The sequence below is a fragment of the Corvus moneduloides genome, chromosome 8 (assembly GCF_009650955.1).
Source record: "Corvus moneduloides isolate bCorMon1 chromosome 8, bCorMon1.pri, whole genome shotgun sequence".
NCBI lineage: Eukaryota > Metazoa > Chordata > Aves > Passeriformes > Corvidae > Corvus > Corvus moneduloides.
The window spans coordinates 8,500,000-8,524,936 of record NC_045483.1 but is presented as its reverse complement, the minus strand read 5'-3'; the positions used below and the strand labels follow the sequence as shown (position 1 = coordinate 8,524,936).

Genomic DNA, 24,937 nt, shown 5'->3' with positions numbered 1-24,937 from the left:
TACTCAAGGACACATTACATAAAGTCGCGTGTTATCTAACTCCTTTTATCTTGCTGTCTTTCTAACTAGTTAAAGAATCTGGAATTTCATAAACTTGTATTTGTGGCTGGCCACCAACATACTAAGTCTCAAACGTCTATCTACTGCTAATAGGCACCTGCTTAAGGTATGCACATGTGGCATAGTCAGGATACTGAAATTCTTTGTGTATTTTCTGGTGTATGAAATCTCCTTTAGGATTGCTCATGCTCCACAGTAAGGAATCAGCAGAAACAAGGTTCTCTGGCATCCAAATTTCAGCACCTGTCACTGTAATCAAGTGCTCACAACTGTCTCTTTCACCACAAAATTCACATTCAGGATGGGAAATTATGAAGCCCTTGGGATTTCACTGTTTTCTTCCTCATATTTCAGCATGTGGACACTATTTCTATCACGTCCTTCCTTTTCAGGTTCTAAACTGTCTTGGAGAAAGAATGGTCACTTCATTTGTTTCTGTAACATGTAGTACAAACAATTTCTGATCAGCAAGAGTTTGTCAGCATTTCCGCAATAGAGGGTTGTTTATCTTGCAGTAATACTCTGATTTCCTGCGTTGCTACTGTTGTTACAAATGCTTCAGCCTCAGGAGAATAGAGGTTTTCAAGAATTTAAAATTCTGTTAAAAAAAAAATGAATCCCGATTCTCACATTAGTGGACAAAAGCTTGAGAACATGAACTCTGTTTCATGTCTGAAATTTAGAAAATAATAAAAAACCCACACTTTGATATTTTTAAAAATCATATGTTATGTAACTAGATCTCAGTAATTTTCAGGTGGGAGAGAGGTAAGTATGCTTCATACTTTTTTTCCAATTGATAATAATAGTCGAAAGATATTTCTAATACAAGGTCAATGCTTGTTTTTATTGTTAATTTATACTTTGATACTTACTGATTTGGAACATTTGCCAGTGGTCAATGCAGTGATTATCTGGATAGGATGCATTTATTTGATCAGGGCAATCTGTTGAACATTAAACAATATTTGAAGCGTGGTTAATTATTTGCACTGAATTAGCTTGGCCTCGAAAGATTGTGGCTTGTCTGAAAAAACATAGGCAAGAAGAAAAAGCTAATTTCAAGAAAAAGCTAATTTCAAGAAAAAGATGAGAATGGTTAGCAGTGCTTTGATCCTTCAAGTTCTTCCACTGGTTATTCTCCTAGGGACCACATGTTTGTGCGTGAGTATGTTTTTATCCTCCTTTTCTTTCCATGTGCCAGCTCTGCTGTATCCGCATTTCAGGCCACTGAGGTGACCAAGTTAATGCAGCATAAGAGAGAAGCCCAATGGTTTTTTCTGGAGCAGACATCTACAGTGTCAAGGAATGGCTCTTCTGGGTACACTCAGTGGTCGCCTCACTCCCAGTGGTCTGTGGTGGGGAGCATAGTCCCTCTTCTAGCCCTGGGCACTAAGAAATGTCCCAGAACACCAGGTTGCAGCATGGGCAGCTCATCTTAAAATCATAGAATGTTTTGGGTTGGAAGGCACCTTAAAGATCATCATGTCCCAACCCCCTTGCCATGGGCAGGGACATCTTCCACTAGACCAAGTTGCTCAGAGCTCCATCCAATCTGGCCTTGAATGTTTCTATGGATGGGGCGTCCACCATCTCCCTGGGCAACCTGTGCCAGTGACTCACCACCCTCACCGTAAATAGTTTCTTCCTTATTTCCAGTCTTCATTCTGAAGGGACTAAATACTGGATTAAACAGGTAGGCACTGCGTTGGGACTTTTGCAAACTCTTCTGTAAAAGATAAAATTCCCCCAGCCACATGTTTTGAATGACTTAATTATCGTTGTTGCTAACATGGGAAGAAGGTTAATGGCAAAATATTCAACACAGCTAGGGGTGACCAGAGCTCTGCCATGGTAGAGCTTGATATACTTTCCTACATCTATTCATCTCCTCTTTAAAGAAGATTGGAAGAATGACTTGTAATCAAAAGAAAGTTAAAAGTCAGTTTAAAAAAAAATTCTTTTGTTCTTCCAAGCAATCAAGTAGATTTTCTCGTGAAGGAATCTGAGGTTCTTTAAAACATCTGCTTTCTTAGTGACATTTCCTATGTGTGCAGGTTCATATTTACTGAAATGCGTTTCAAAAATTCAGATGTTGATGTGTTTAAATTTAATTCTTCGGGAAAAATATATAGTGAGGGGGTTTAATGGGGCATAGATATTTTTAAGAAGTCTGGAATTTGAGATCAGTGATTTTTACAACTCAATAGAGTAATGATTAATTAGCGTATCACCAGGACCAATGTCACACTTGTTCCAGTAGTACATGTAGCCTCTTACTGAGGGGATCAGCTCTAGGATACTTCAATGCCAGTTTTACAGACTTTGTGGGAATGCCACCTCATACAAATAAGCTCCTAACGAATTTGGCAGTGTTAATTCATGCTCAGTGAGGAAGATGTGGGACCAGTCTTAGACAACATGAAGTCTTGCCCAGATTTTTTTCTAACTAGTCCTAAGTCTTAGATTGATTCAATACCTTTGGCAGTCCTAATCTGATGTTGCTTTAAAAATTGCAATGGAAAATGTAGACTATATGTCTCCCCGCCCCTGAAAATTCATTAACATTGCTAAAATGCAAAAGCAATTCTGCTGTCATTGAAAAGCAGCACGACAGAATATTCAGCAGGCTAGTTTTTAATAAAACATGCTTTTTCTTCATAATTACTATAACAAGGTTTTCTGGCTTAGCACTTGGCATGGATCCTAGAAAAAAAAAAGAGGGGAATGAGTTGCCATGACGTGACCATTGCATGACAAACAAGTTATGAGAGGATATTTTTGTCTTAATGATTTGTCCTGAAGAAAAAGTTGCACTAAAATAGTTTGAATGAAAAAATAATAGATGATGCACTTTGCTGAAACCACAGAAAACACCCTTAAATTCCTATTTTCAACCTTTTCTAGAACTATCTTCATCATTTTTATTTGAATCTGGTTTTAGAAGTTTTTATAAGTAATAAGTTGATTAACAAATATTACTGGTGAAATACAGCAGAAGTCAAAAATGGGTTTAAGCAGTAGTTCGTGCTCAGTCAGTCACAATGGAACAAGAAAATACTTGGACATCCATGGATCTGGCAGGTTTGGAGCAGAACCCTAAGGCAAAAATTTTCATTCAGTTCTTTCATACTACCTGAAGAGAAACTGATGCCATCTGCATGAATCCAAACTATTTCCATAAAAAGCAAAAAGCTGCATGGTGAGGTCAGAATTTGATCCTTTACTTTAGCATGTATGGTGCAACTGCACCAAAGACTGTCTTCAGACATGGCAGGAGTTCTCGGGTTCAGGGTTTTTTCCCCCTGCTTTTCATTTCACTTCTGCTCAGCAAGATACTGTAGTAGCAATGCGCCTGCCATCAAGACATTTTATTGTTAAGTATTCCTTAATTAGCCGAAGAGAAAGCCAAAGAACTCTGCTGCAACCGAGCTGTGTATCCTCACTTATCCAGACTTGTTCTGAAGCAAACTTCCTAGAATACACTCAGATTTAAATGGTATGCTTGAGTTGGGCTAGAGAAATCTGGAACAGGACAATACAAAGTTGGATCCCACAACACTCCAGTGCTGCCCCTGCCTGTACACCAGGCTGCAGCTCCCAATTAACAGTGGTCTAAAGTGATTCAGCACATGTTCACAGGGAAAAAAAGTTATTTTTAAATCTACAGGTGTTCAGATCAGTCCTTTTCCTTGTATCAAATTTGCCTGCAAACTCAACTTCCCTGGCAGCAGGGAGGAAGATTTGCAAGGGTCAGACTAGAAGAGGTGGCTCTTCACTGAATATTTCGGCCCTTCAAAAAATTGATATCCTCTTAGTTGTGGTGGAAAGTGTTTCAAAATCACTAGCCTTGCCCAATCCAATAATCAAGTGCACTTAGTAGTGGAAACGGAAGGATAAAAGTATCACATTAAGATCAAACAATTGCAAAAATGAGCCCCTTATCATAAGGGCCTATCTCCCTCTTGGCGCACCTCAAGTAGGATGCTGTTGGCAGCGGTACGTGTCTTTCCTTGCCTCAGGTGCTTGGAGACCAACATTTTAGGATGTTCTAAAGTCAACTCTGTCTGACATCTTTTTCTAATGCCCAACAGATCCATTCCTGTAGCAAACTCCCACTTCTGCTCCCCTCGCCCTCACTCCAGGGCTTCATCATGCACACAAGGGTTTCACGCTCCACTGTGTTGCAAACCAATCACTGCAGAGAGAAGTGAATGCTGCCAAGCCCGCCTGGATTTGTGGTCCATCAGGTGTAATACCCTTCTGCAATGCTCGCCTAAATTTGCCTGATGCAGCACGAAAGCAACAAAGCCCTGGGAGTGCCCCCAGCTAATTTTGCACCGTGCTCTCAGAGAGGGAAGCGTTGCTTGCTGACCCCTGAAGGCAATCAGCTTATGCCCTGCAGCGTGCAGGTTGATATCCTGTGTAACTAAAGGGACTTAATGACTTTGCATAAGCTTTAAGTCTAGCAGTATAACCTGCATTCCCAGCACTGGCTGTAGGAGTGTTTCATAGCACAGGCACTTGTGGTAGTGTGACTAGCTGGCTCCTGCAGCCCCCTGAAACACATTTTGTAGCTTCCCCTTGCTGTGGCATTCAAGGCTGACCCTATTTTCCACCTGGGAGCACAAACACACCTCATCCACCAGTGAGCAGCTTTAAAAACACCCAGCTGCTACCAGGCTGCATCTTACAGTGCAGAGATTAATTTGGAAATTTTGATTTCTTGGAAAACAGGAGCAGGTAACTCCTGAGCAGAGAACCAAGCCGATTTCAGCAGCACATCTGAAGGATTTTGCTTTTTCCCTGGATCCCTTTAGGTTTTGTATCAGGTGCTACCATGGGGGTTCACTAAGAAATAATCAGCAAAATAATGATTTTAAATGTGAACTTCTCAGGGTTCTCTGGGACTGGTCGACCAGGACCACAACATTTACTCTGATGCTCAAATTGCAGTTCAGTGTGGAGGCAGGAGATGTCTTGTTAGTAGAGAAGTGAAGAACTCAGAGGTTTTGGTGGAATCCTTTCAGAGAATGGTTTCCCAGGCTAAAAACACAACATGTGTTGCATGTGTGCTACAGATGATAATATGCCCTGCTTTCATTATACTGCAACCATGGCCTTGGCTGAGAAATACAATGTCATTGCTGGAAAAGCCACTTTCCCTTGAAGTTCAAAGACTGTCACGACCCAAGATGGCTGCAGGCAAAAATCTGGCCGATTGTAAGAGCATCAGAACTGTCAATTCCCTCCTCCTTTGGCAAGCAGCCCAGACAAAGGTTCCTACTGAGAGCTGTCAGCAGGATCAAGGGGTTCACTACGAGAAGGCAGTAGCTGTGTCTGCCCTCATGGCTCCTTCATGGCTCGTGTCACTTGTGGATGGAAGTTGATCAAATATCCATCTTCATTCTCCAGTTCAACCCCATCCCACCTTCTTGGCTGCAAAGCTGTGACTTCACAGATGAACAAATGAAAGCATAATCTTTGTTTTTCTGCTGTGGAGGCCACTTTGTGACAAGTTGCAGGAGAATTTGCAGGACTTAATGCAATTAAGTGACTAAGCCAATTCCTAGCAGTGCAGTTTAATACTGGAATTCCTGTAGTGCTTTGTTGCAGTGTGTGTGTATGTACAGAGCTAGTTTTCATCTCTCTTGCTACTCTTGTCATGCAAGCTTGAGTAATTACAATGTTTTCTCTGGAAGTCTGTCTTGCACTCATGTGAATTCACAGCATAACCCTGGGCTGTCACCTTTTTGCTCTCTTTCTCCACCTGCTTTTGTGTTTTAGTGATTCATTTTTTGTTGTAATAAGGGGTAGCAATGTACCCAAGACACAATAAACAGTTCAATTGCAGAATGCCCTTGGCAGCTGTAAATAATTTCCCTTGGATTTGGGGTCAAATCTTCCTGGGTTTATGCAGAAAGAATTGCTAGAGATTAACTGGACATTTTTGTCTGAGAAAGAGCCGCAGGATTCCATCCTGAGATGAGGAAAGTTCATGGTTCTGTCATTTCTGTTTGAAATCTATTACATTTCATTAGTCTCTCTTTCTTAAGGAGTTGAAATGGAAAAATTGAGTGTATCATGTATCTGCAATGTTTAATATTAGTACAAAATCTATTTAGCAAAATTTTGAAGGTTCTTTGGAGGAATGAAGCTAAAGTTTTAGTGAAGTGCTAATCATTACAGTGACAAAAGACAACAAAGGTCAGGTGAAATTACGATATTTTGAATTTCACAATTTTTTTCTAGGAGCCCTATAAATGTAGTTGGCTCCATAGCCAGCAGTGCACTGGTACCCGTATAAAATGTCCCTCCTAGCTTTTTTTTTTTTTTAGGGTTCCTTTTTTATGAGCCTAAAGTAATAAAATTTAAAATTGCTTTCTGCAAATTCTTCCAGCTTTGTCCCTCATCACTGCAGATCGGCTATGAACAGAATCCAGCGATTTTATTCCCTCTTGACAGAGCACACAAAGTATCGGTGTGGAGCTGCAGCAAGGAGATTGTTTGGTGAAACCAGCCCCATAGTCTAATTTCTTCTCCCCCCGCCCCCGTTCCTTTTGTTCGAATCCTGCTCCTCGTTGGGCTCAGTGTTGCACCTCGTCGGAAGGACAAGATCCTCCTCTGCTGGCCACGAGCAATACGGCACCGCAGGCAGGAGGCCCTGCCTTCACTGCCCCTGCCTGCACTCCCTCCTGCAGCCGCCTCCCGGACCCCCACCCTGTGCACCCCTCCTGACAGCCTCCTTCTGCATCCCATATCCAACATCCTGCATCCCATATCCAACATCCTGCATCCCACATCCTGCATCCCACATCCTCTCCTGGAGTGGAGGAAGGGGAGAGCTCCAGCAGACAGGAGGGAAGGAGTGAGCTCTTCCTCCTCCTCTGCTGCACACCACCATGGCAAGCTTCACACCATGAATCCAGATGGTAAAATTTGGCCCTGTGCTGGCTAGCAGGGGAGAAAATGCTTCAAAACCAGTGTGGTCTGGTGAGTGGTCCAGTGGACCTCAGGAGGGAGGAGAAAACTCTCCATGCTGAGAAGTCAGCTCTGCCAGAGGTTTTGTCTCCTGTGGCTCTGCTGCTGCAGCTTGTGACAGGCTCACAGGGAGGGAAAGCCTCAGTACAAAATGAGATACAGGAGCCTTACAGTAAAGACTGTGTTTAACTCCTGGACTCTCCGTGCTGGGTGCTCCAGAAGCTTTTGTTCCCAGTAACATTTATACTGTGGCAGCAGACAGAGGCTTTCATCCAAAAGCAGCAATCAAAATCTGGGACTCAGTCACCAGCCACCAAGCCTGTGCCGGCTCTGAAGGATGATAGTGTAAACCTGCACTGTCGAGGGCACCAGTTCATTGCCAGAGGGAGTTTAGGGTACCTGCCCTTTTGTGGTCAGTTCTGCCTGTGCTTGGACAGAGGGACAGGTGGATAAGCTGGAAAAGAATGTAGCGTAGTGCAATGTTACGTCTCTCATCTTTCCTATTTTCGTGGGGTGTGAACATTGTGAGAATGTCATCTCCACCCTACAGCTGGGGAAACTGAGGCACAGAACAGCTTGGTGCACCTCGCTCAGCCTGGGCTGAAGCCCTCCAGCATTCCCTGAGGTGCCAAGGGCTGCCCCAAGTGCAGGGGCAAACTCACTAAGACAAACATTTCCGACCCAAACCCTTTCCACCCCACAAGGCAAAGAGCACAACAGGGCAGCACAGAGAGCTGGAGAGGGACATGAAATGTTTCTTGCATCATACTGCTCCCAATGCTGCTTCCTTGTTCTTTGTTTCATCTGTTCCTCCAAAAGAAAGAAGTACACTTGCAGGGTTTGTTTTGGTCTGTGTTTATGGATGAACGCTACCACTAATTGTAAATGGAGCAATTAGACCTTTGCTTTATACAGTCTCCATTGGGGTCTGGCAAAGGATCTGAAGAAAGCTGTACCTACACTCAGGAAACGTATACACCAAGGACAGGGCTTTTACAGCCTTCTCATTTACCATCATCTCCACGCTGATTCTGGAGGGGCAATTGTGTGAGGATGTGTGTCCTTCCAGCTGCAAAGGATTTAGTTCTCTGTGTGTGTGGCTCACTCAAATGCACCTGGGAAGGAGCTCTGCTGAGTGGTTCAGGGGGTATTGCTCTCATTAATGTCAGTGGGGAAGGGGAGAGCTGGAGTGTCTGTTCTCCCTGGCTCAAACACAAGAGGGACGCAAACGTGCCTGAAGCAAAAACTCATTTATATATTCCAGATAATATTCACAAACGTGAATCCTGGGCTTTTTTATTTTGTCCTGTTTCTTATTCATTGCTTCTGATTCACTTGTTCTTAGTCGCAACCAGTGTTATCTGAGAATGTCTTTCTTCTACAAATAATGTGTGACTAAACAGGGCATATATTTACAGTTAATTGTATCTGTAGCAATGCATAGATGCACATATAATTGTGTGTGTATGTGTGCTGTCCTTACCATGTGTGTTAAATTGTTTGGAAATACATTTTATTCCCTAAAATCATGTGAGGGATGAAGAACAGCTGCTTCAAATCTCCTTTACACCCACCGTTATCATGTGTATCCTCACTGAAGGCAGGTAATCCTGTCTGCAGCTGGGATTTAGAGCAAGAGGGAAAGCAAACGGAAATTGTCACGCTGGGGATGTGTCCTGGTGTAGAGTCAGTGCCTTTCCTTTCAGACAAACCTCACTCACACTCTTCAAAGGCTGAGAGCTGTTTTCCATCTTCTTCTGTTCCCTTTTTTTTTTGCCCTTGATCATGAGCCAAACAGGAAAGGTTGGAGCCCCACATTGCAGGTGGGACACACGGCATTTCCTCACAGAAAGTGCCAGAAATATTCTCCTGTATCCAGACATTGTTGACAGCCTTCCAGCTCAGGGGTCCAGATCCCACTGGGCGCACTGGAGGTAAGGACCTGGGCCATGCTGCACTGCCCAACATACACTCTGCCGTGCCCGGGCAGCTCCCAGCCTCCGGCTTTGGTAGCCAGCTGGAGTGTGGCCTCTGTCAGCATCTCAGAGAAGCTTGACAAGTAGCCAATGTGCCATCACCTCATAAGCAAAGAGACAATTTAACTCGTTCAGGTCAGGTTTGCTCCAAATCAGACCAGCCCTGCAGCTTAGGCTGTATGCTTGGAAAAGGCAGACCTCTCCCACAGACTGTTGACTTTTTGTTACTCTTTTCAAAGAGCTCTTGAAATCTAGGCCAGTTAGCTCCAAAGTGGGTAACAGCCTTATCTGGATGTCTGGCACTAGGGGCAAACAGAATCTTTGTACTGTAAGCAAAGCCCTGCGCTGGCTTTTGTTTTTTCAGAAACTGACTCTCTGACCTTTATTATCTCATGCAGGCTTCCCATTTTTCCTTCTGGGCCAACATGATGGAAGGTAAGTGGTTTCACTTTCTTCATCTTAGCTTCTGCCTGCCACAAAACTGAAAGTCTGGCAACCTGGTTCATCAAGACCCTTCACTAGTCCCCAGTGCTGAATTATATTAACTTCATGCAGAGCCTTGCTTAAAAGAAGGTCTATCATCAAGTAAAAAGTCTGTTTGACTTCGGACAAATAATATGGTGAGTGCTTTCAGACCTCCACAGGTGCTGTACATCATCATATCCCAGCCAGGAGTGTGTCTGGCACACTGGAGCCAAACCAGAAGTACAGCAGCAGTACCAATGTGCAGCTGATCACAGGGTTCTCCTGGACCATACCTGGAACTCTCAGTTCCGTCCCAAGCCAGGACTTTTCTGTCACTCTCTGCCTTCATGTGCTTTGGGGACCTATGGGTGATGCAGTGGGCCATGGTCTGGAGGAGAGGTCATGGTCCTGGGCTGCAAACCTCACAGAAGGATAAGCAAAGAACCTAGAAGGGGATGAAAACTGGAGGTCAAATAAATGAAAGCTGACTTTCCCTTGCAGCATGCAACTAACTGTGGAACTTATTTCTGCAAGGTTTTGTCCCAAGTGCAAGAAGGTTCAAAAACAAGCCCATGCAAGTAAAAAATCGTTAAAGGCTGCATCGCATTAAGATGTTGATAAGGGAAAAGCTGTGATGAATATTGTGTGAGGATGTGTAGGATGTGTGAGGATTTGTATATCCTTTCACAGCCTACATGGTCCAAGTAGAAGATTATGGTTTTATTGAATAATTTAGTATTTTTGCAGGTAAGCCCTGCTCTTTCTTTTCTTGATTTCAATGGCTCCTAGATTTGAGTTTCTAATGCATAGCTAATGAAATAATACAATAATTTTGCTCATTTTCCTGCAAAAAAATAGGGTGGGTTTTAGTATGCACTCATTATTCATCTGCATTTCTGTTCATTTCAGTGGAATTTCAGCTTTCAGGTCAAACCAGAAATCTTGGCACTCATACAGCACCAGCCAAATCAATGTTGCTGTTCCAACAACATGTGTGTAGAAAACAAATTTCCAAATAATTTTTGTGTCTGAGGTCAGTATTCGGGTTCTGCAAATATTTGGCCACAGCCATGCACTTGATTCAGGGTTTGCACACCTGTTTACACAGCCTTGTGCAAAACGGTTGATCTGCCTTTTGATGGTAGAGTATCCCTTTCACAATTTTTTAATTCATTCCGTGCCTTGTGGTGTATGGTCCTTCCGTCTGTCCTTCCACTCTCCTACTCCCCATCCCCCTGCAAGTCTCCACTCCTTCACCATCACGGTCCCCCTTCGCCCCACATCCATCCCTCTGAGGGAAAAAATGCTGCAAAACTGCTTTTAAGTAACAGCCACAAAACTATTTGAAAGGCTTTCTGGCCTCCCTTGTTAGCCAGTCTCCCTTCTTTCTGAAGCTGCAGATACTCCCAGCCACAGCCCGCTTGGAAGGGAGGAAATACTGTGAGGTCTCATCTCTGCAGAAGTAAATGGGGAATATCTCATTATTTAAAATACAGTCAGGATTTCAGCCTCATAAAAATAACACTACAATAATCTCAGAGCTGGGGACAAAAAGTATTTAGGGGGGTGGTAGGAAAACTCATCCTGCTTAAATTAGGCCAGATTTCAGTCAGTCTCCAGAGGCTCAGAGAGCTTGAATAAATGCTGGGTACTTTCTGGCGCTCTTGATGTGTGTTGGCAATAGGCTTTAACTCTGCACATCACTCATCTTGACAACTGCAGTCCAACAAAGTTACCTCGCAATTCAGGTCACCCGATGGCATCCTAATGCATCACTTTCCCACTTGGAACATTAGTCATCACTTGATCCAGGGAAGGTTTTGAAAACAGTGTGACTGTCGGCATTGGGATATCTGTTCTCTCTGTAACAGAGAGCCCGTGTAAGCTAATGAACAAGGGGATATTGATCAGAAATCCATTGCTTGATTGACAGCTCTTGGCAATGTGAAAAACTGCAGATGAAAGCTTGTGCAGTTTAAAAGATCACCCAGACCTCAAAGCTGATTTGAAGCTTTAAAAGTCAATCTCTGTCTATCAATTATGGGGGGATTTTTTGTACTACACAGAGGAAAGTTATTCTTTGAAAATTTGCATGCAGGATGTCTAATTTAATTTCATGTAATAGTCACATTTCAGTGACAAATGTCAGATCACTGCTTTTTTTAAGCATGTTAAGGTTTTCCAGCACTTACAAAGAACGAGCACTCTGATTTAGTAATATGTTTAAATCAACCAGTGTATCAGATTTTGTGCTTTAATTATGTGCTCAGATTTAAAAAAGTGTTGTTTTTGCTTTACTACACCTATGGCTTGTTATGAATAATTTAAAAAATTGGAATGGGAGCACTTCTTAAATAAGATATGTGGAAGGCAAACAGTTATTTAGTGTCAAAGCAGTGATAAATAAGAAGACACCTTTTATTTTGGTATCATATGCCCCAGCCAGGGTTTTCTGGTCTTTGTTTTCCACTGTTTCATGCAGCTGGAGATGACATGGACTAGCTGGGAGATGGGAAACATCACCCATGTGACCTGTAGGAGCTATGTCTGTTTCTCAGTTTTACAAAGAGGGATGGCAATGGGGAAAGCAGGGACACTACTCATTTCTCAGATCTGCTGCACTCTTACATCACCTTGCCTGGTCTCCTGGACAGTAACCTCAGCTTCCTGACTCCCATATCCACATGGGGGCCTGGGTACCCAAAAGGGCTTGCTGATGTTTTCTGAGCCCTTTCCATATGCGCCCTTAACACCATGCTTTGGCCATTAAATTTCTTGAAATGGTAATTGCCAGCCTTTAAGGGGGTTGGCCAGTGTTGCCTGCTTTACCTCAGCCCTGGCTACTTGCTCTCTTTGAGGGCTGCTGGGTGCCAAACTGGCTTCAGGTGTGCAACAGCCTGTCCCAAAATTGCCCCATCAGTGCACGTGGTGCTCCCCAGCCACTCAGAGCTGCCAGAAGCACGTCCTGCAAAACATGAATTACATCTCGGCCAACTTGTTTACAGAAGAGATGCACTTAGAAATAGTTCATAACATATCAAGTAATTACATAGGTGTTATTAATAAATGATTAATCTGTGGCTGAGAAATCATGCCAAACAAAAATCAAGTGACAGTAGCTTCATTTCTTAACAACTCACACTAAGCAGTTGGTTTAAAAACCAGGGTAGATGATTCTACAACAGCTTAGCTATTTGTGCTCATTTGGGGCACTTATTTTTCCTCTGTTGATTCAGCAGAGTCCTCACCAGCCTCTGTAAAGCACGCTGGCATGTTTGCAGTCTGCCTTTGCAGCCGTCAGTCCCCTATTCATCCTTCATAACTTCTAGCAGGTATATTTTTTCCATAAAAAGGGATACCCCATCCTTCAGAAAGCATCTGCAGAATAAAAGCCAACGTGCCCCTCTAAGATTCTGGAAATAAACAGGGGATACAAAATCAGACTACTTCAGACAGTTCCTTCAACCTCAAGTCATTTGCAAAATCTCCTCTCCAACGAAGTGAACTTGAAGGCTGCATTTCAGGCAAAACTTCCTTTTTGTTTTTCTACCTTAACTACATCACATTAAATTTAATTTTGTACAGTGTAGACAATGTCCTTATCTTTCAGCAAGATCCTTCTGTTCCCCAGCAAGGCATACACTTCTGCAACACTTGCACATAGTCGAGATTCGGCTCCTGTGGAAATAATGAGCTGAGGAAAAGGAGTCTTGACTTGACATAGCAATAAATGAGGTGAAACTTTCCTCTATTTTTTTTTTTTTGTGAGAAACGAGAGTTGGCATGTAGGAAAAAAAAAAAGAAGAAAAAAGACGGTTCTATTTTAATATGAAATATAAAACACCCATTGTACAAACGTGGAATTTTTTTTTTTCAGAAGCAAAGAAAGAATAAAGATAAAGGCTGCAAGCGAATGAATGAGGAGAGAAAACTAAGATAATGCAGTCGATAATCAGTTCAAGGCAGAGCATTATCCATGGGGCCATCGGTCCAGCCCTAGGGGAGAGCTTTTTAAAATGTCTCTGTACGTAGCTTAGCTTTGCTCATTACCATAGCTTGTCTTTGAAACACTGCAGTGGCTTCCACTGGCAAGAGCTGTACCTGTGCAAGGAGCCGCCAGCCCACTTTAATCAAACAACCCCCCCAGCGTGGCTGGCGAAGCCGCGGGTCGCCGCGGGCCCCGTGAGGACACTGGCTCCTGTAGGCCACGGGCTGGCAGAGGCAGGGCTGGGCTCCTCAGCACGTGTCTGCAGTGCCGGGCTCTCACTCCTCGAAGGCTCTTTGTGGGTGAGAAGTCACGCAGACCTGCAGGTGCGTCAGGGCCTCTGTCCCCTGATTGCCCTCGAGATGGGACTCTGTGCTCCCACACACAGCAGGGCCCCTGAGCTGGGGAGGGCCCTGCCTCATTCTGCAACAGCAGTGGTGATGGTCAACAAAGCAGTTGGACAAAGAAAACCCCTTCTTCTCATAGGAAACTGAATCTCTTTTTGTCACTGTGCTGGTACCTGCCTCAGCGTCTGCCCCGGCTGTGGTGCCACACGGGGATTTGCCTGGATAGCCCTGGCCTGCATCCCCTCTGGGGCATCCTGACTGTTACCACAGGAGATGGCTGGGCAGCCAGAGCCCCAGTGCCCTTCAGGAGCATCCTCGAGGGCAGCGCTGGGGCCAGCTGTGCTCAGGGTGGCCATGCTGGACACTAGGTGAGCTCTGCCTATGCCAAGGAGGAGCTGAACAGCACCTTTGGTCCTCAAGATGGTCTCTAAACCCACTGACATCCCAAATGAGCGAAAGGAAAAAGGACTGTCCATCTCAGGGATTAACTTCTTTCATAAGTTTTCTTGTTCCAGTTTTAATTCCTCTGTTCTTTCACTCTCTTCTCACCCCTCCCTGCAGATGAGGCTGATGACTACGAGAACTACTACGACTACACAGAACCAGATCAGGACACCAACCTCCAGCAGGAGCCCTGGGAAGAAATTAGCTGGTTTGAGACATCTTTAGGTGATAGCTTTGACATGAAAGGTACCTCTCAGGGGTGGGCAGGGAAGGAAGGGGTAAAATCCCAACCCTATGCTTGAAGCGTGAGCATGGCAGGCCTGGCTGCCAGCCTGCTCTCGAAATGCCTGCATCAAAGGGATGAGTTAGGAGGATCGTTTGCAGTGTTCTTCTTTGTATTTCTCTTGTAAGGATCCTGTGTTTTATCTCCAGGTTTCACAGGATGGATTCTGATCATGCAGAACATTTCTGATTGCTACTACAAAAAAGCATAGGCTTATTTGTCTATAGACACTGAAAGATGTAATTGCTGTTTTCATGGAATATATGTTCTGTATTTATGCTAGGAATCAAATGTAGAGCAGGTTTCTTTTTTTCTTCTTCTTCTTCTTTTATCAGTTGCAGGGGTTTTATTTCCTTTTCTTTTTTTGTTTTGCTGAACTTCAGGAAAACAGGAATGGATCCTTGAGATTGCTCGGGGGACTCAAAAAGAGAGGCAAGGAAGTTGCCTGTAACATTCCCCAAGTTATCCCCTGGTACAAAACAAGCAGAGCTGACTTTTGTCTGTCTCCAATACCAATTGCTCCTGGCAGCCTGGTCTGCAGTGGAGATGTTGAGCGCAGTGTAAAGAGCAGCACACAAGTGACTTTCATCAGGTGCCAGCTCCCTTGAGGCAACAGCCACCCAGGGGTATGGTAGTAGTCTAATGGATGGCTGTTCCATGGGAGATTTAATGCTATGTTCCAAACAGGACAATGCCAAATCCACATCGCTCCAGACTAAGTGCATGAAGGCAGACAGCCAGAAGCAATGCCACAGAGGCAAATCTACCTCCAATCAAAAGAAGGGACTTGCCCCATTACAGCTCTGTAATAGACAGGGCAAAGGGAGTAGCGCATCCCCAGACCCAAAGCCATGAGCCACTGCAGCTTGGAATAAACTCTGCAGCAACTCGAACCACTCCTGTGGCTGCTGAGCTGATGCATAAGCACAGCAATTGTTACACAGGGTGCTGTGCCTGCTGACTCCTGCAGCCACAAAATGCAAGAAGAAAAAGCAGGTGATGAAGGTTGAGAGGCTGAAAGATCTCCATCCTTACCTCTGCAGATGCATGCTTCTCCAACCCCTGCAAGAATGGTGGTACATGTGAAGCCAAAGGAAGAGACTTCAGCTGTCACTGCCCTGAGCCATACGGTGGGACTACATGTGAAAAAGGTAATTGCTCTCTTGCTAATTTACACTCCTTATTTTGGCAGTTAATGTTACTGTTGCAACTTATAAAACCACAGGTTGCTGAGCTGAGTGTTCTGACAGCCCACAGCAGTCATGTCCATAGTTCTTAGGATCTCATCCAGGCCAAAGCCTGTCTAAATAGCATCGAGTAAAATAGACCTCAGGAGTGCAGGGAGTGCTCCTCTATGCTCTGCAAGGGGCGCAGTGGGGAGCTGTTCACTGGTACCACAGATTTTTTGCCGCAGATACTGTGAATGAGAAGTGAGATCCCAAGTCCACACCTGCCAAATGAAAGCTTCCTTGAAGTCAAGAGAAGCCATCTTCCCCTGATCCCTGCAAGAGAGCAGCTCTTGTGCACACACAAATGCTGATGATGTGCTTTGTGTCCCTGTTTTCCACAGTGGAGGACATGTGTCTGGAGAAGAACTGCAACCATGGTGACTGCCTGATTATATTAACTCCACCTTATTTTAAGTGCAGCTGCAAGCCTCCCTACAAGAGACCCTCCTGCCAATATGGTGAGCACAAATTGTGGGGGGGACAGCACCATGGCTGGTCTGCAGTGGGAAATCACCCACTGCAGAGGGTGATCCTGCCCTAGTCATGCTGCAGCTCCCATCCACGGCCCCGGCCAGTGATGAATTATGCTTGATTTGAGGGGTGGTGGTTCAGTCACTGGTAAAACCCCCAGAGATACGCATTTCTCAAGATTTTGTGAGAACTCAAAGCCAACAGTCTGAGTGGGAGCTCTCTCCAGTTTCCACTGGGCATGCGAGTGGCTGTATAGTGTTCAGCACATTGACAAGACGGCTCTGTGTTTTCCACATTGACAGCATCCAAACAGTGCAGTCCAAACCCTTGCAAAAATGGAGGTATCTGCAGACGGAACAGATACAGGTCAAAATTCACCTGCAAGTGCCCTGAACCTTTCAGAGGGAGATTCTGCGAGATCGGTACGTCACAGTCCCAGGACAGAGGTAGGGGTGAACCTCCAGACAGCCAGGGGCTGGCTTCCCCCTGCAGCCACACTAACTGATGCTACTCCTGTAGCATCCTGTGGTGACTTCCTGTCACTGCTCCAAGAGCCTGACTACACTGGGGCACCAGCCCCTTTGGAGAGAGGGTCAGAGGAAGAGGCTGACTTCTGCAGCCAGTGCTGGCAAAGGGGCTTGAAACAGTTGCCATCAGGGTGTTTTCTAAGTGTGCTTTGGCAAGGTCCCACTGGTGTATATAGTGAGTGAGCACACATTTCCCAGAGGTCACATGTCACAAAGGGAAGAAGTGTCGAGTTTTCCTTAAACACTCAAAATCTGATGTAGTGAAGATGCCTGTTCAGTTGCCTGTGACTCCCCAGGCTGAGGGGAGTGGCCTTTGAAGTCAATCAAGCTAGAAGGTGGACATATGTTGGGACATTATTCTAATTTCTGGCCTGTGTACAATAAGGAACATAATTACTTGGCCCAGCAGGTTCTTCTGATCCTCCATAAAATGAATGTAGGACAAAGAACGGAAGGAAGAGGAACCACTTTGAGCAAGGAGCAACACCAAAATCATTTTTATATGAGCATTGTCTTTCTACAGGACCTGATGATTGTTATGAAGAGGACTCCTCTACATACAGAGGAACAGTGAACCAAGCAGAAAATGGCAGGACCTGCCTGCACTGGAATTCCCACCATCTCTTGGACCACCCTTTTAATGCTTTTATGGAGGATGCTGACTCATACGGCATTGGTGAACACAACTTCTGCAGGTAATATTTTGAAGAAGCATTTGTAGAGGTCTGTATAAAAGAGATCCCTGAGGACAAACTGCTCACAAATTTGAGAAACTGGTGGTGTTAAGATCTCACATCTTTCTAGATACCGCCTGCCCATAAAACACCAGAATATTAGAGATGCCTTCTCTAACCATGCTGATGTGAGGCTTCCAGAAGCTGCCCTCTATTTTTGAATCAGTCCCACATTTCTCTTGTGGCTAAGATAGGTATGGGAATAGTAATAAGGCAGTATTGTATGGCTCGCTCAGGCCTCTTCTTTGTCAAATCTTATGAAGTATTATCTCTGGAAGTTCATCTCCCATATGGGAGCATGAGGCTACTACTTAAGAATCCTCAGCTCCTTCACTGGTTTCATGGAGATGTCCCCATTCCCAATGACTGATTCTCTCAACTGTTCCCCTCAGGAATCCTGATGAGGATGAAAAACCTTGGTGCTACATCAGAAAAAATAAGAAAGTAGATTGGGAATACTGCAATGTTTCACCCTGCTCAGGTAAAGAATTAGAAGAGAGTGATTTGGCAGCAGGTGGTCTAGAGCAGCAGGTTGCTTAACTCTTCCAGTCTGATGATATCTCTGCATTATACATCTGCTGTCTTCCAATGCAGCTGAAGAGACCCGAACAGAACCCCCAACAGACCCCCCTGAAATATTCCAAACCTGTGGACAACCAGAAGTTCGTAGAACACGCAAGAGGATCTATGGTGGATCCAAGGCTACACCTGGACAACATCCCTGGATGGCATCTCTGCAGAGACAGACTCCAGATGGGAATGAACATTTCTGTGGTGGAGTGCTAATTAAATCATGCTGGGTTCTTACTGCTGCACACTGCCTTGAGTAGGTGCAAGTCTTATGATTAGGGTAGATAAATGTATAAAAATCAGGATGGTTAGTAAAGGCAGTTTGGTATCCAAATTATCTGCAATCAAAATGATTGCTGGGAGTCAAACTGAAAGGAAAACATATATGTAAAAAGAAAATGGACACATACATAAAAATGTTTATATACTTGAAAATGGTGCTTGCTGGAATAAAAAACTTAGGCCCCACTCAAATAAAATGAGCTAAAGAAGTTGTGTAGAGGGAAAAAGGAGGAAAGTAACAAGATTTTGTGAAGTATAAAAGAAGAACTATGAAAAACTCAGGGGATGTTGGGATGCCATAAGCAACATCACGTATTACATCAGAATTAAGTTCTTTGAAACAGTCAAAATATGCACTTAGCTTTAATTTTTTTCTGTGTCAACTAGCATAGAATATTACACTTCCTCCAACATTTGTATTGAATTAGTTGGAAGCCACCACCCTAGGAAACAGGTAAATTACACACTGGAAATCATTCCAACACAGATGATTTTAAATATGCTCAGACAACGGCAAACAACTGTACTCCCATGGCTACATGAGCTGCCACTCGTCATCACTGCCACAGGAACAGATCATGTGCACACTGTTACTCTGCCCTAAAATGCAGAGAAAATCACATACATGCAGCTTTAAATCACTTTATATCATGATTGCAACAATTTAAGAGCACATGTATTTTCCACCACTGCTTTCCTATATAAGCGTTCCTATAATGATTTTAGGAAATCTTCTGGATGGGCTTTACAACAGGAAGGAATATCTTGACTTCTTCATACTAAAAGTGCAGGTTTTCACTGCCACCGATAGAAAATGTCTGTATATAAATGACTTTTTTTTTTTCCAGAAACCCAGAAACAAAGATCCAAGTAGCCCTTGGAAAGCAAAACCTCAAGACGAAAGAGAATCATGAGCAAGTATTTGATGCAGTGCAAATAATTTTACATGGTGAATACAGAGACAAGGGTGGTGTCCTGTACAATGATATTGGTAAATCCTTTATTTGATACTCATGTGGCTCACCTCCAACCTTTGCCTCTCTCCCAATTGACTAAAGTCAATGTAAAATTCTCATTGAGACTATGCTCTGGAAATAATCAGGCCAAATTGTGATCTGGACCCATTTGAATCTTTGGGATGTAACTTGTGATGGGCAGGCAGAAGTCACTGCACAGGAGGAATCAAACAATGGGAACAGGTCCAGCACAGGGGGGCAAATGGAATGTTGGGTTTATACAGCTTTGCATGGGGTTGTATCACACACTGGTAACAATGGTTAGGGATCAAAATTAGCTCCAAATACTTTTTGTTATTGTTTATCTCCTCTCCAGCACTACTTAAACTGCAGCCTGTTGACGGTTCCTGTGCAGTGGAAACAAAGTATGTGAAAACAGCATGTGTCCCTGACTTCTTCCTTCCTGTTGGGGCCTCCTGCTTCATTTCTGGATGGGGCGAGACAGAGACAGGTACTTGTGGGCTAACTGGATTTTGGTGGGTACTTCAGTGGCCAGGTGGGCTGGTACTTTCAGTAACAGTTGCCAGACCCAAATGAGGACTTAGGCACTAGTGAAACCAAGACATGGAATTCAAAAGTAAGATCAGCTAAAGCATGCCTTGCAAATTACTCTTTAGCCAGAAATCTCCAACTGCTTAATCAACCAAACCTTTCAGAGTTCTGATAAAATGCCTGATGCATTCTTTTGCCTGCCATCTATGTCATGGTTTCATCTGAAGCCAGCAGCAGAAGCAAGGAAGTATCAAGAGAGGCTATTGTATATCTTGTGTGTTTCAAGACAGCTCCAAGAAAGACCGGAATTTTCACATGGTTTTCCAGCCCGTTGGGTCAGATAAAGCTTTTCAGAAGCAGCATCTGGACCTTCAGATGTACTGAAAAATAAAAAAAAATCCCAAGCTTTTCAAGTTCAACCAGCTCTATCCAAAAACCTTTCTTGCCCATGGTAAATCCTAAGGGGAGAAATTATTATGCTTAAAAAATGATAATGGCAATTTTCTGAAAAATGCATTTTCTTATGTTCTGATTGATGTGTTGCTGTAAAGCAGCAGAAGGAAAACGTGTCACTGAGGCTGCAGTAGATGTCCTAGTGCTTTGTGGCTGATACAGCCTGATATGATACACAGGATGGAATTCTCCCTTCTGATTTAACTCCCTTTGAAGTCCACAAGAGAGGAGTCTGCTCATTTGATCAGAATGCACCAACAGAATCTAATGGACATTTTTTAAAGTTCCAAATAAGTCTCCCTTAAAAAGGGTAAAAGGGATTTTATGTGGTTTTTTTCCCCAACAAAGAATATCAAGTACCCTGTATGTGTTCAACCTAGATGGCTCCTTCTTTGAGCAGAGCCATTATTAGCATTTCAGGAAATCACTGAAGAAATGGAATATTTCCTGCAACTCAAGCAGAACCAAACTTATAAACCACCTTTAATTATCTACAGATGTAGTACTTTGAAACTCTGGCTATTGCCTTTAGATGTCAAGTTATGTCTTTAGATTTGCTGTAATTAATCATTGCCCTTAAATATTGTATGATTTTCAGTTTTCATCTGTTTCATTAGCTTGCATGTGAAAGCATCCAATAGTACCAGCCTGAGAAGTGCTGAGCAGCTCAAAGTCCCATGGGGACCTCTGGGAGCTGCACCTTGGAAAAGCAGGATTACACGGAGAGAGCTGATTGGAACCAAATTCTAAATACTTGACTCCACTTTTATTCAGGAAACAACTCAGTGTCCTGAGTGAAACTTCAGTCTCCAACTCACTGGAAACTTACCATTTCAGCCAGATAGTTATTTTCTTCCCAGGCTAGCACATGCATCCCCCCTGCTCTTCCCCCATCCCATTTATACGGCAAGCAAGATCATGTTTTGAATAAAAGACAACATGTAACAGGAATGGAGGAAGGTGACTCCACTTTTTTGGTGCACATCCCATAGATGAACAATCCCATCAGCTGTTAGATGCCAATGTCAAGCTGATTTCACAGAGGAAATGCAATGAACCCAAACTACATGATAACAGACTGGATGATAGCATGCTTTGTGCAGGAAGGCTTCGGAAACCTGGAATCGATTCTTGTCAGGTCTGTTGCTTTTTTTGTATTTGAACACTAATTTTTCGTGTAAAGAGTCAGGCTGTGCAGAGCTCTGGCAGCATGCTGCATATGTATCTGTTCTCACATCAGTGTATTTCAACAGCCTTTCTGCAGTACACTTTGAGTTGTACATCCTTAGAGCTAATATTGCCGCTGTCACCTACAGGCAGATCTATGGAATCAAGAGACCAGCCTGGAAAGCTTGGCTTCTGAGGCAGTTTGTCAAAATAACCTGAAAACTTGCTCTTTTTTTACCTCAGCTTTTTAATGGCCTCTACCTTGAGTGTCAATTCTAATCCGATTTTCACTATCAGAGCTAAGACTCGCAGGGAGTCAGTATTGATGTTTCTTTTCATTCCAGCTACCACAAATGTGAAACAGGTTCGTACTTATACCATTGTAAGGTAGGGAAGAGATTGAACAACACTTCCTAAGGTGCAAATTACCACTGTAGACTGTATTTTGCAATAGAAATCAGAAGTAAAACAAAAAAATGAGACCAACCAACTCAGAATAAGGCTATTTTGAGGAGTGTGAGACATCTTAAGTTTTCGTTTGTGCCAGGGATCACATCTCTATCTTTCTGAGTTCAGACTCTGAGTTCCTGCTACTTTCACGCCTGGGAAATTTCATGTGACCTTGTCAGATAGACGTCACAGACTGGAAAAAAATGAAAACATACATCCAAAATGTCTGATATCATTTGACCTGGTCACAGAACTGCAAGCCTACTCAGGGGCTAAGCAGCATCTGATGGTAGATGCCATAGGAAAAAACCACCATTGCAGCTTCAAAGTCTTGTGATGAGAGAGAACCATTCTGATTTTGGTTAATATTTTGCTTCATGCTTTGAACATGTGTGCTTTCCTTCATCAGGGAGACTCTGGAGGCCCACTGACTTGTGTAGAAAACGGCTCCTACTACGTATACGGCCTTGTGAGCTGGGGTGATGGGTGTGGGTTAAAAAACAAGCCAGGAGTTTATACCCAGGTGACAAAATTCGCCAGTTGGATTACAGCTGTAATTCAGTCTTCATCGAGATCACATTATTAGGAGAGAGATTTGGAATGACAAACGGTAAGATTGAGAGATTTACTATTTTCAGCAATTCTCCAAATGCCTCCTCTTTGATGAAAAATATTACTGATATTTTCTCACGGCCTACATGGGGCATGCTTCATCACCATCTTGAAAATAGCCTTTAGAATGCTAGCTAGAATGTCAGTGATAGTTTTTCTGTTGTGGGCTTTGAAATAAGCCCACATTTTGTAGCTAAACAGATCAGAAAGTAAAGCTACTCCATTTCTTCCCCAAAAAAATCAAAGGCACTGATATCAATGTTTCTAGACCTGCTTTTCAAGTCATGAACCTTTGCCAAGCTCAGGTGCTGCCAGACATTTCCTCTTCCCCTCATGCTCCTGTCAAAGGTGTGTTTTTTCTGCACTCATTGCACCCTGATACCTCAAAGTTATTGGTGTGTGCTCTTACAGCCAGTACCATTTTTCACATACTCAAGAATCACCATGTGGCTGAGTTTGCAAGATTGCAGCCATTGGAATTTCTTGAGGAGAGAGGATCAGGCAGGACAATTATTTTTTAAAACCACTTCTGTGGGTAAATAGCTACAAATTCCATTGGCTGTGCATTCCAGATTGAAAAACAAAAAAACACTTTAAGAATTATTAAAACACTATTAGAATTATTCACTTTATTCCTGATTAGAGGATAATTACTTGTTTACTCCAGATCTACAGTGGTTTGTACGTGCTTAACAATACCAGTGAGACCTAGTTAGTATTAAATGCCATTAAAAAATCTGTGTCTAAAGCCATTGCATAATCTGGGGCTTCTCATAAGATGTACATGTCAAATTGTGTAATTTTTGCCCAGTGATTCTGCACAGAAATTTGAAAAACAAGGAATTGGTATCAAATCAGGATATAAAGAATAGACTTGTTTGTGAAGAGTCAATTCCTTAAACTAGCAATGTCACTCTCAGTTGAATTCCAGGATTTACAACCTTCTCTAAGCAGCTACCTAATCTGTCAATAGCTACCCCTACTGCAAAGAGTAATCCTGATTTTTTACTTTGGAAGGTTTTAAAAAGGCTGAAGAACTAATTGTGTTCTGAATACATTCTGATAGTCTAGAGCAGACTGCCTGACATCTGCTAGAAAACCTGTCTTTGGCTCATCAGTTATAATTTTGCTCCCACTGGCCTTTGACTCGTTCATCTCTTAAACCACTGAATCATACTTTTGTATCCTCTTAGGTCAATGGTGCCAATAATCCAGGAACTCCAAAAATTACAAATATGGAATAAGAGTCACCTGATTTATTAATTACAAATTCTTTCATATTCTACCATCCGTGGTACAAAGCTGAGCCTGCCAGTCATCTAGTACTAATTTCATTTACAGCTTTAAATAAATAGCAGAATCTGTAATACATTCAGTGGTAAATCACAAAGTGTCCACACAAAATTAAAATTATCAGTTATAAATTGCAATGTTTTGGTTGCTTTTTAAAACAAAAATTTTTAAATGCCATCTATTGTGCTTCCCAGAAAACTGGAAAAGCTACAGGATTTGCAGGACAAGATGAAAATCTATTTGTGTTATGTCATGTTTCTGTTTACTTCTGATAGAGCTGCATTTGCCTTCTCTTGACTTGCAGAATTTCTGAAGCATCGGGGTTGACTCCGACTTGCTGAGATCCTTCTGTCGCCAACTGGTCCTGTAAAATCACACCCAAATAAATTGTGAAACCAGCCAGCGGACAGGAGAGGGTTTTAACTATTATTCTGTAACAATATTTTCATGCTCAAAATTACACAACTGGCAAAAAAAATGAGGAAAATCTAAATCACTGTTCTGCACTAAGCGTATTTCTGCAGTGGAGAAGTACAAAAAACGGACCTGTTCATGTAAGTTAGATACCTCACATACCAAAGGACTAAATGTGCTCAAGTCCTAGTTTCTATTTTGAACCCTAAACAAAAAGCAAACCAACAAACACCTGAGTTCCACATGGATTGCACACCTGTAGGTTTGCCTGGGACCATCAGATCACTCTCATACCTTTTACTTAAGAAGATATTGCCTGTAGTTCCTACTACATGCTTCACCCAACCATAGTTCTCACTTATTTCCTGAGTAACTTTTCATATGGGAATGTAAATCATGGATATGTACTGTTTCTTTTGGTCTGGATTATTGTTTGACTTCTTACCAAAGTTAACAATTAAATGATCAAAGTGTTTGAAGTGCAGTGCTTCTCTTTTATTGTAGCTGAATGCTTCCTAACTGTAAGGGCTGTGAGATTCCTGTTTGGACTTCTGCTCTCCTGTGCTAGGACACTGTAGGCTGGGAGTCATCCCTGTGGAGGCAGGCAGAAGCAAAGCCTGGAAGATCCCTGCTTGTAATATATTTAACCTTGGGCTGGACAGAGGCAGAGGAGGCTGGAGCACTGC

At 43.1% G+C, this 24,937-nt stretch overlaps 2 protein-coding genes across 6 annotated transcripts in view; one reads left to right on the top strand and one right to left on the bottom strand.

The window, feature by feature from the left end:
• The first annotated feature begins 1,064 nt into the window (after window positions 1–1,064).
• HABP2 (hyaluronan binding protein 2) lies at window positions 1,065–24,735 on the top strand. 5 transcript variants are annotated; one of them, XM_032116670.1, is made up of 16 exons: window positions 1,065–1,224; window positions 6,461–8,975; window positions 9,416–9,452; window positions 13,360–13,506; window positions 14,376–14,504; window positions 15,585–15,692; window positions 16,112–16,228; window positions 16,544–16,663; window positions 17,292–17,463; window positions 17,895–17,983; window positions 18,097–18,328; window positions 19,203–19,345; window positions 19,687–19,821; window positions 21,308–21,453; window positions 22,342–22,542; window positions 24,142–24,735. In XM_032116670.1, exons 4-15 carry the CDS (start codon window positions 13,422–13,424, stop codon window positions 22,516–22,518), a joined length of 1,653 nt encoding a protein of 550 aa, XP_031972561.1. In that variant the 5' UTR covers window positions 1,065–1,224; window positions 6,461–8,975; window positions 9,416–9,452; window positions 13,360–13,421; the 3' UTR covers window positions 22,519–22,542; window positions 24,142–24,735. The 5 variants fall into 5 exon arrangements, with proteins under 5 accessions (XP_031972561.1, XP_031972560.1, XP_031972557.1 ...); XM_032116669.1 differs by lacking the exon at window positions 6,461–8,975; XM_032116666.1 differs by lacking the exons at window positions 6,461–8,975; window positions 13,360–13,506 and having other exon boundaries at window positions 24,113–24,735.
• Window positions 23,786–24,937, bottom strand: part of NRAP (nebulin related anchoring protein) — a 47,811-nt gene continuing 46,659 nt past the window's right edge. Inside the window, exon 42 of the mRNA XM_032116664.1 lies at window positions 23,786–24,201. Within this exon, the coding sequence (XP_031972555.1) occupies window positions 24,100–24,201 (102 nt within the window). The 3' untranslated portion in view covers window positions 23,786–24,099. The remainder of the gene's footprint in view (window positions 24,202–24,937) is intronic.

Bases quoted from the DNA above. Each gene is read 5' to 3' on its own strand.
- HABP2 (XM_032116666.1), top strand. From the start codon at position 1,150: ATGAGAATGGTTAGCAGTGCTTTGATCCTTCAAGTTCTTCCACTGGTT. The intron at 19,346-19,686 runs GTAAATCCTTTA...TCTCCTCTCCAG, and splicing joins TGTCCTGTACAATGATATTG to CACTACTTAAACTGCAGCCT. The intron at 21,454-22,341 runs GTCTGTTGCTTT...TTCCTTCATCAG, and splicing joins CTGGAATCGATTCTTGTCAG to GGAGACTCTGGAGGCCCACT.